Source organism: Scophthalmus maximus, chromosome 14 (genome assembly GCF_022379125.1).
Source record: "Scophthalmus maximus strain ysfricsl-2021 chromosome 14, ASM2237912v1, whole genome shotgun sequence".
Classification (NCBI taxonomy): Eukaryota; Metazoa; Chordata; class Actinopteri; order Pleuronectiformes; family Scophthalmidae; genus Scophthalmus; species Scophthalmus maximus.
The window spans coordinates 10,457,203-10,468,702 of record NC_061528.1 but is presented as its reverse complement, the minus strand read 5'-3'; the positions used below and the strand labels follow the sequence as shown (position 1 = coordinate 10,468,702).

At 40.4% G+C, this 11,500-nt stretch overlaps 1 protein-coding gene across 2 annotated transcripts in view; it reads left to right on the top strand.

Moving 5' to 3' along the window:
* Positions 1–5,313: 5,313 nt before the first annotated feature.
* Positions 5,314–11,500, top strand: part of rapgef4a (Rap guanine nucleotide exchange factor 4a) — a 28,500-nt gene continuing 22,313 nt past the window's right edge. For both annotated transcript variants that reach the window (XM_047337462.1, XM_035604863.2), the window contains exons 1-4: positions 5,314–5,412; positions 8,248–8,390; positions 8,521–8,609; positions 8,965–9,111. In XM_047337462.1, the coding sequence (XP_047193418.1) occupies positions 5,345–5,412; positions 8,248–8,390; positions 8,521–8,609; positions 8,965–9,111 (447 nt within the window). In that variant the 5' untranslated portion in view covers positions 5,314–5,344. The remainder of the gene's footprint in view (positions 5,413–8,247; positions 8,391–8,520; positions 8,610–8,964; positions 9,112–11,500) is intronic.

Below are 11,500 nucleotides of genomic sequence, written 5' to 3'. Positions count from 1 at the left end.
AACGCTTTCACCATGCAAATATTGGCATTAAATATAAAACTCCGCAGCATTGGCACGTCAAGTCCAGTTTACTTGTCATGCGGGGAGTATTACTTTAGACTTTAGTAGACTTTGCCTGTACCTTTAGATCTGGAAGTTTGTTCCAGCCATGTGGTGCAAAGAAACAAGAAAAGACACATACACAATAGAAACAGCTCACTGCTTCTCTAAGTCTAACTGCTGAAGTTTCAGTCCTAGTAGTGATTGTGGCTCAGTATTCCTCCACATAAAACACAGTGGGTCAGCTTTATCTACTAAGAGTATATATGGCCTAAATAAAACTAGGTCACCAGCAGATATTCTAAAAACCTCATACGAGGACGCAGAAACCTTTGGTCGACGAAGATGGCCACATACCCGGATATCGGCCGATCAATGCTGGAAGCACAGAGGCAGTGGCCCTGCAGGTGGGAGATGTTGTCATGATCGTTGACAACCAGTTGCCTCGTCACGTGCCCTGTGGCCTGTAGGAAAGGTCACTCAAGTAAGTCTTCCCTGGAGCCGACAACCGTGTCCGGTAAGCAGAGGTGTTGGTGAAGGACAGAACGTACACCCGGGCCTGTGGCCTGCTCTTCCTGAGGAGGAGTGATCATCATCCAATGGCCTTTTCAGAAGTTCAAATTCAAAGCTGACTGCTAGCCTGTCATTGTATTTTTTTAGTTGTGTTACAGAATTGTGCTTTTTACTTGCTTGATTTGTGTTGTTTATGCCTCTTGTTGTTTACCAAATGCTTGTTGATAAGTGAGTAACTGTCATATGTTGCACAGTTTGAATGTTCATTCCAATTCTTGATTATCGTTAATCGAAATCCTATCGTGCGATCCCCGATGATGCAAGGATAAAAGGTACGCACACTCCTGTGACCGGTGATCTCATTGCATATAACAGGTAGTGAATCCTCCCACAAACCCATCTTTTGAATTATAGCAGACACAGAGGCAAGACACTGAGTTACTTGACCACATTTGAAAATACAAAACCAGGCCGAGACCACTACCTGGAAAGACAAGCATAATTTCTGAGAAACTACACACAGACACCTATAGGAATAAAGGAACTCTTCATGGTTATTGGAACCATTCTCTGTAAGGGCAAACTACCGGACAACTCGTGCACTATTTATCACCTTTGCTCTATGGCTGCGCATGGTGCTTTGGGACATAATCTCATAATTTTGATAGTCAGTTTCTAAAAAAATATGCTGCCATAAGAACAGAACTAGATTCAGCAGGATTTAATGTCATTCATATTTAAAATCAGGTCCCTTCCCCAGAGAGCGATACTGTGTATTTCAACTAATGTGTTGTAAAGTTGATCTGCTACATTACATCTGTTGTCATTGAGATCGGCCACATAGATACTGATTGAGAGTGTACTCAGATTTCCTTGGTGGCTGAGGACCTACATTCCAAATTTACCATCCAATCACAGTAATCCGAAGCCAGATCAAGAGGAAGAAGATATTCTTTGAACTCGACTTGTGTGGATATCAACTAAATCTTTAAACATTTACATTTAAACATTTAATGACACATTTTCTCAGGTAATGTTTATGAAATATTGAGTTTTACATACATTTAAATTATATTTTCCTATTTTAAAACAGTTTTGTTAGGTTTGAGCAGATCTACATGCATTTAGGTACAGTATGTCACATATATGGAACTAAATATGAGGCGCATTATGAAACAAGACTGTAGTAATTATTGATAAATATGAGACTGCAGCAAGAGGCTAAAGCAGATGGTGATCTATTTATCAAGCATTTTTTGTTAGCATGGTCATATATTTTTCAGTTGCCTAAAGTGTAATCCCATCTACATTTTTAATTGTACAGAATATGAAATATTGAACCCGAATCCCTGCGTTTTTCTTGCGGAGAGCATTACCTTTGGCCCTCGATTATCAAAGGTTCTTATATAAAAGCACATTATGAAATGAGTGTCACCTTAGCCCATCTTATCAAAGTTGTAAATTAGTGCTTTAAAACATTCAGAGAAATGTCATGGGAAAAGTATCCAGTCCTCAGGCATTTCCTCTGGAGTCCATCTGAGACATGGCTATCTGATATGTGAAGTTTAATGTGGCTTCTAATAACTACTCACATGTACACAGTTTATGTAGGTTCTTAGTTGCTCTGCACATTATGGCTTTCTATTCATTCTGTTTTATGTTATTGCACCATTTGGCCGACATGGGGTTGTGAGCTCTCAGACTGGAGGTCAAAAGTCTGAGAAGTGTTCATTTTAAACAATATTGTCTTTCAGTGTGTGGGTTCTAACCCTAACCCGTTGCTCTCTTCAGTAAGACTCTAAATGTTACATCTCACAATTATAATTTTTTACTCAAGAGAAGTTTGATTGTGAACATTCACTGTTTGATTGCTGTGGCATTCTGATTCCTGTCTGTGTGTGAGTGAGCACATACGGTTTGCATGTGTCTGTGTGTTTAAAAGATGTTTCAATTCTAGCTTCCTGGATCATCTCCTAGCAACTGTGGGTCTGAAAAGCCATACTGTATATACACAGCCAGGGGTCTTTCCCCCAGGAGTAACATGGCACACCGCAACCAAGCCAGTGGTCCCTACAGCAACCCTTTAACCCTCCGACTGAACGAGACAAACCAAATGGAAGATATGTGGTCTGAGTGGCCAGTGGAACAACTGAGACGATGTCTCAAACTCTATCCAAACCTTCCGCTACACCTGGACCTTTTCTTCTGTCAGGGTTTTTCAGTATCATTTTCAGCATATGGAGTTGTTTTCACATTCATCCTGGCATAGAAACAATATTAATACCCACTTCTTTGGTCATCTTCACATTTTCTAAAAGAGTTCAATCACATATGAGATTTAGTTTGAGATTGAAACATGAAGTTGCAGTGGTTTTTGACCTGAAGTAACAACACAGGCGTAGTGGTTAAGCGGTACTGCAGTGCATGTTGACATCCTCACACATTGTTGTGTGTCTGTCTGCTGCCGCTCTGAGTTGGTGGTATGCAGTGTTACAGGAATGTGTGTTTTGTATTGTGCATGCCACAGCCTGAGCTCAGCTATGCATATCTGCTATTTACATAAGTCAGTGAAGTAAAAGGGTGGGCAGTGGTTGGGATGGTGGGGTATTTTTTAAAATATATAATGGGAATCAGGATTATGAAATAATCCTGTATCCTAAGTTAATTTATTAAAAGTGAAAGGCTTGTAATTGGACCTCCATTTAAGTTTTTCTTTTCAGGTGAAGAACATGGTAGCTCATGCAGACGATAAAAATTTATAAAGTGTTTGGAACATTCTGCCTGATGCTAAATATTTCTGAGCAACCACGCAATTTTGTGGACATTTTTGTTAATGGCATACAACCCTATATGTACTCATTGCAGTCCTTAACTAGCTTCTTTCTTTTTTTTTAATACCCAAGACAAGGCTAAGAATTCTTCCTTCTTCTCTGTTTACAGTGACTTGAGTCACTTTCTGGTCTGATGACCTTGTACAGAGAGGATGCTGCCATCTTGTGGCAGGTAGAAGTACATGATGTTTACATATTGGCTCCAAAAATGTGGGAAACGTTAAATAATAACTGGCAACCCCACCCCCCAACACTCCAAAATGAAATAAAACATAACAAAAAAGCAAATGAAATAAAAAATTGAATCATTTAATTATTAATCTATGAAATATCCAAGTAATCTAATGCTGTACTTGCACTACACATGACAGTTTGGGATTGAGTAATGTTTGTGATCATAAGATGAAATGGGCCCATACTTTTTATTATCACCAGATGAGAAAAGAGACCCCCCCCATTTTTTTATTTGCAGCAAACTTGATAATTATCTATGTGATTGGTTTTTGTAACTCTAATGGTTAAAAAACAAAACAAAACAGCTGTTTGGGTCTGAAATCAAACTTTCAAACAAAAGGCTTGATTTGACTTTGTATCTTAGATACAGTGGACAACAATCTTCTAGCCCTACACGATACACATTTGATCTTTTCTGTTTTGCAGAAATGAATTTTAACAATGACTTTTTGACATAAGTAATTATGTCCCCCCCCCCCCCACACACACACATACACACACAAGAAGAAGAAGCATGCAAACAGACAAACAACCCAAACCGCTTGTACTTCTGTCTCTGTTGCAGTTTGTTGCCTTGGTAACCGAGAGACACCAGTGACCCTTTCATTATATGGCCTCTCGTTACAAAGCATCAATTTCTCAGGGCCATAAGGGAAAAGCTCCCACTTTGATTGCAGACAAGACAACAGTCCCTATACAACAGAAGCAGTTGCAGTGAGTTACAAGCGGCCATTTGCTACACTGTCGACATGGTGTGCAGGTTTGAGTTATTTGCCTGAGTCGTCGCATTGCTCCTTCACATTCCTGAAGCGCTATCTTGTGACTGGTCAGTGTGATAATATGGACAGGCGACCCACAAGTTTACCACCAAGCCCTCTCTGTCTGTCTGGCCTTTGCAACAGAAGCCTATTCTAAAATCCTGCAGAGAAGTCTCTCATTGTGCTGAAGGGACACTGCATCATGTTCCCATGTCCTCGTCCTGAAGGCAGCTGCAGTTGCTTCATGGTCACTGTTTGCAGTCATGCACCTTTAAATCTACAATTCTTCTTCTTTAACTCACCAACCAGTTCCCTATATGTATCCTTGTTTATGTTTTTTTACATTCTTCTATGCAGTGTCATATGAAAGGAAAAATGTGCCATATTTTTAACGCCATGATTTAATTACCAATCTGAATATGATATTTCTGCTACAATGAGGGAATTATTAGACAATTCCCCCCCTCAAGTTTTGATAATTTCAACTTCACAGCCACTTTTTCCAGATCCGCGACCTGTGGGGATGAGGAGAAAGTTTTTGGTGGTGACAAAAGCAGATTAGCTGGTGTGAGCTTCTGCAGTGTGTGGGCTACATTTCACACATCTGAGATGAATTGTTGAAAATCACAGTTATCATTCTACAACTTGTGTTGTTTACAGGAGAAAGGGTGGGACATTCTTTCTCAAGAATAGCATTTTATACACATTTTGTGTCAAATCTATGTTATTTTAAATGGATGGATATTTCACATGCAATGAAAACACATAAATCCTAAATATTAGGCCTAAATACTTCAGTGAGTGCAGGTGAACAGCAGCAGTATCAGAGACTTTTACCTGCCAGGAGTGAGTGAGTGAGTGGAGGCAGATGAAGTGCTGCTGCTGCTGCTGCAGGTTCATCCCTCTCCTCCTCCTCTTCCTCCTCCGCAGAAGCAGCAGCAGCAGCTGCAGTAGCAGGAGGATCGCAAGATGGTAGCAGCGCACACTTCTTCGCACACTTCGGAATCTGCCCAGTGGATTATTTGTCTGGACAAGAGGTATTTCATTTTATAAACTGTCATTGTCTTTTATAAACTGTTTAAAAAAAAAAGGAGTGACAGATGTCTGGGTATTGGAGATTTTCCACCATCTCTCGGGCGCCGTGCTTCAGTGGCTGAATGAAAACATTGATGTCGACTCTTTGATAGTTTTAATTTCCCAGGGGAATTGGGACTCGCTGCTTCTCGTCTCCAGTTAGATCTTTCATGAAATCATCATGTGAGAGTTTATACGCCTGCTGTTTGTATCACGAGTTCATTTGTTCCACATTTACCTGTGCTGCCAGCTAAGCGTTTATAACAATATTAGTCAAGTCAATATTAATTCTGGGGAAGAAGCTACATGGCCACAGAAATGTTGGAGAGCAAAATTGAGAACAATAATCACTTCATCAGGACTGTTGACCTCAGGCAGGTGGTCGATGTGGAGTTAAATGTTTGTTTGCACCACTGACCACATTCATGTGTGATTCTTGAACGCAGCCTGAATAACAATTGCTCAGCTGAAACGGTTTATTAAACTGAATGTGTCAAGTCTGTGCTGTGCATGGATCAATAAATCTGGACATCAAGTGAAAACTTTTGTGTCTCTGAGGTTTTGATGAAACTCATTTTGGAGGTTACTGGTGCAGTGCTCTCTTCAGTCAGATGTCTGCATTTGAATGTTTCCCAAGAATTATGAGACCAAAGAATTAAAAAATTAAAATGCCATGTGGTTGGCTCATCATCAACATCATCATCATCATCATCCCAGAGTATGCTTTGTAACCTTGGCCTGTTTATTCCGAATTTACCTTCTGACTAAATTCTGCCACAAATGACTGTGGAAATCTTGACCTGAATAAACAAACAGAAAAAAAGCTACTGTATGCACACCTGCCCTGTACTGAACCAGGAAGTGCTTTAGTGATGTGAGCTGACTTTGACTTTTAAAAGCTGTAAGCAGTGTTGTCTGAAGAGAGCACCACACTTGCACATGATGCAGGTGTAATGTGCAAATCTGTGATCTACAGCAAAGAACGGCAAAGTGTGTACCTGTGTAAAATGATATGCACATTGAATATTATGTCAATATATTCTGGTGAGGCATTTCAAAGGCACTATGTAGTGTATAGTTTAAATTTTTTTTTTTTTTTTTACACTTTTAGGCTGAAAATTGGGATGCTGGTCTCAACTCAGATGGAAATTGGCCACACACAGGATGAAAGGGAGGGAACAAGGGGGCAAATCACGAACAAAGGTCCAAAGTACATCATCTATAAACAGCAAAGTGACGCAGTGTGACAGACGTGTTTGCACAGTAATATCCTCTGGTCAGGTGTGGGCCTCAGGTTTTTCCAGCAAATAGCATTTGTGCCATACCTACCCTAGGCTTCCCCCTCATCCTTCTGTTGCAATGAAATGTTGCATTGTAACGCGAAAGGCTGATGAACGTGCATGTTTCCCTGACCCTCTCATCTGAAAACCTGGTGAACTTTACTCCATCTGCGCTATAAGTTATAAAGAAAAGAGAACAAAAAAACTGTGGGTGTTATTTGCTTAACTGTCCATATTAATGAAAATGAAAACACTCTATCCTCACTTTGACTCAGCACTTTTTCAAAGGTTTGTTGTTGTTGTTGTTGTTCACTTGGTTTGTCTCCAAACAGACATCATGGCTTCATGTCATAAAACTCAGCCTCCCACACTCTGCTCTGCCTCGTTGTCTTCACTTTGCAGCGCAGGCGATAAAATACACTGTGCTGGAAAAAGAGAGAAGGCTCGTCCCTTTACTTCGAACAGGCTCTCACACATTACATGTGGACACAGTATATGGAGATGATGTGACTGCTGTCAGTTAACTGGTTGCCAGGGAATACGTGATGAAGAGTCATTTGCTTGCAAGCTGTTGCTCTAACACTTTCATTATATGATGACAGAGCAGATGATATCGTACAATAAAAAATAGTTTCCAGAGGATTGTTGGCAGCGATGAAAGCAAAAGTGTGTTTCCCTTTTTTGAATTATTGATACTGTGTGGCTTCATTTTTTTTTTTTCAAGATTGGAAATGGATTCAAGGTGTCGTGAGCTGAACCACCCACATGTTGCATCACAGTGTATGCATAGTGTAACCAATGAGGGACAGTGTAACACGGGAGTTAGAGGGATGAAGACAATGACACACCTGTGGTGGTGATGTGAAGGTGATTCGCATTTTCTGCCACAGTTTGTCTCTCGCATTTAAAGGGCAACAATGAATAGAAACCCAACTCTCTTTGTGTATTCACTTTCATATCAAGCATATTAAACTCTGATTCTAAAATCGTCTAATCTCAATCTTCCCAAAATAGATAAAAGGACTAAAGGAAATACATTTCCCTGCAAGGCTCTGTGTGACTTTTCATAGTAACTTTAAATTGTTAATTACTATTTTTATTGACTCCGAAACACTGAAACAAATGTTTTATTTAAAGCGTCAGACATGCTATGTGGACTACTTTCCTCCGACATGGAGATTATGTTTTGTTTGTTTGTTTGCCAGCAGGAATACGCAAAAAACCTACTGAACTAATTTCCATGAAACTTGGTGGAATGGTGGGACATTGACCATTGATGAATCTTTTTTGACTTTCTTTAACATTGCGAGAGGGTGTGTGTGTTTTTTTAATGGCATTTTCATGTATTTCCCAGAGAATAATTAATGGCTCTTGATGAAAAAATATCTGGCATATTTAGGAGACTGAAATCTATGAGTGTGTACAATTTACTGCTATGATTTGCGAGGAGAGGGCCGTGGGAGAGTATATACATTTTATTTTTTAGCTGTTACCTGTAACATTGTCATTTTCTTCCAGACCAGCAGAGCGTTCTGGAGAAGATGTCGACATAATCCTTGAACGTCTGAGAAACGTGAAGGCCTTCGAGAGATTCCACCCCAGTTTGCTGCAGCAGATTTGCCTGTGTGGATTCTACGAGTGCTTAGAGAAAGGCATCACCTGTAGGTCAAGACCCAAGCTGTGAAACTCTCACATATCCGAGCACAAAAAAGTTCATTAATAAAGAATAAAGAAGGATACTTCCCTCACTCGGCATGTTGATTTTTTCCAAACTGTGCTGTGTCTTTCCAGTGTATCGCCAAGGAGACATTGGCACCAGCTGGTATGCCGTCCTCTCTGGTTCACTGGATGTTAAAGTATCTGAGACATCAAGTTATCAGGTATGATGAAGTATTACATGATACCCCAGTTTTAAGTGAAATAAGATTTAAAAAGGGGAGGGATTTAAAGGTGGAAATCGTTTAGCCTTTTGGCATGTGTCATATCAAGCATGCTCAAATGTTCATATCATTTTTTTAGTTTAATTAAATGATAGCTGTGTGTGAATTCTCTACATTTACACCATCTCCTTCCATCCGTCTGTAAAGATTTGAACTGTTTTTATCAGTAAAGCCCCAGTTGAAATTCCTCACACATACAGTACAACAGAATTGCATAGTGTTCTTGTCTACTGCCACGTGTTTATTCTAAAGAAGGAATGACCCACATCGGGGACTGCTGCTGTTTCTGTTGCAGGATGCTGTTGTTATCTGCACGCTGGGGACTGGCACGGCATTTGGGGAGTCGATCCTGGATAACACCCCCCGACATGCCACCATTGTTACACGGGAGCTCAGTGAGCTCCTGCGCATTGAGCAGAGGGAGTTCAGGTCTCTGTGGGAGGTGAGAACCTCTCCTGGCTTCATCCGTACATTTACCAGACTACAGGCTACTGGCTGCACTGCGGTGGTTGGTGACACATCAGAGAGATTCACATTCATATCATTGATGTGTTTGTTTAGTTCCTTTTTAGTCAGAGGACAAAGAATAGAAACTTTACATAAAGTATACACACGTTTCCTAATACAGAAAATGTAATGGAATTAATTGCCTGGCCCAGACCTCCGATGCTGGATCCACTTTTACTGAAGCAAGTCATGAAAATTCACCAAAATTCAGCTTGATTATGGAGCCAGGAATCCTGTCTGTAGAATCATCCTCAATAACAGGTTAAAAATACATATTATTTTGACATATTTAAAAACACAACTTACTCTTTTTTTACATTGATTTGCAGATGCAAAGCAGATCCTTAAAAGCTAAGTGGGTCACTTGTGGGCAGCACCGATCACTGTACATTTATCCTTTAATTTATTTTCTGAACTTCTGAGGAGGCAGAACTTGGCGTTGGAGGCCGCCTGTCTCAGCCTGCTCTCGTTGGATATAATAAATGTTGAATGTGAAAAACTTTGACGAATCGAGCTGAGCTCACGCCAGAGTGTGGGTGGTGTTCTGTGGATGAGTGGACGGAAGGCTGTGAATTTATTGTTTGGCCCAACTGCATGAGTAATGTGAGCTGTCCACTTCTAATACTGCCACCTTCTGCTCCCAAGTTTGTGTGTCAACGGTCCATAAATACCAAGTGGCAACCCACGGTGACCTCACCATATGGTTTGTGAACTGCCTTAAGTTGAGCATTTTGACTGGCACCATCTTGTTTTTAAAAAAACAACAATCAGAAGTAACCATATTTGGAGGAGTGGGTGGTGGACCTGACTGAGAGCTCGTCCACAGCACATCCTCCTACACCTATTGGACGGTACTGGCCGTCATTCACACTGTATCCATGTCCCAGTCTACTTCATCAAATATTTTACTCTAAATGGGACCATAATTCACCAAATGAGCATCATGCTGTATTGAAGAAGACTTGAAACTAGTGATTGAGATCATAAACTATAAATCAAGTGAGAAGGGAGAGAATCATTTTCTCATAGACTTCTATAGAAAAACACTTATTTTTTTCGCAAACAGTGGAGTCGCCCTCTGCTGGTGGTTCAAGAGAATACAGGTTTGGGGCACATCCTCATTGGTTTCACTTACCACATGGTGACTGCATCCATTTTAATATACAGTCTATTATGAATACTGTTTTTACTGGGGCATAGGTTTTGACCACTAGATGGAAGTACAGTGCTGAGGAGAAACAATCATTCTGGTCTTGTGTGTTTGTCCATATCTTTTTCAGTAGTGTCCCAACACAAGTGTGAGTCAGATGCATTATACGACAACAACACTCATAAGTTAACATGATAGTATAGAAGTCAATCTCGCCGCGTCAGGACAAACATGAAACTCTGCATAATAAATGTGACAGCAAATTCATTGTGACAAGATATCGGAAAAGCAGTTATGTGTAAGGACAAATTAAAGTAGCTGCTCTTCCTGAGTCAGGATCACCTCTACATCTCCTGTTGGCTGTTTGGTGTCACGCTGTGTAGAAGCCCCTCATCTCTCTCTCAGCTCCCCCCTCTGTAATGGGCTGGTTTCCTGAGAGTCAAAGCCCAGTTCCTCTGGGACCGCAGGGCACTGGTCAGCTGCAGTGTGTGATGGGTCACTTGACCCTGGCTGGATGTGTGTGCAGGATCACTTGGGAATCCTACAAGCCTGCACATTTCACCTCTGCCCTGGGGCAGCCTCTTCAATAAGGTTTGTTCCAGATGCGATTTTTTTCTCTGATTCTGGTGCCCTGAATGTTGTATGCTGTCTCCTCAGATCTCAGGGGATTTGGTTGTTATGTAATATAATACATTTAGATGTATTTTGGTGCATAATGTTTAAGAATAGTTGGATTTAAAAGGATGGGATAAATATTTTTATCACCTTTCTTTTGAGCACCATCTTTACACAAGTGTGATGTGGAAACCAGAAACATCCAGTGCTCATACACTGAGAATGCACTTGTCATGAATCATGATCTTCTAAACCTTTGAAATGAACAATATTTGCATATTAATTAATACCGTTTTTATAAGGGAGGAGAGGAGATGCAATTTTAAGATTTCAGAGCAATGTAATTATTTTTTTGTGTGGAAAAAAACATCAACAAGTTATTATTCCAAACAGTACTTTTTTTGGGGGGAGGGGTGGATCTTATGGTTCTGCTTTAAAATGGATGCATCACAGGTGTATTTAGACATTATCTGACTGAGATATTCACCATGACAACAGTTTTCAGCAATAGCATCGATACATCCTCTGCTGTTAGATGTGCCGAGCTTGCTTTGTCTCA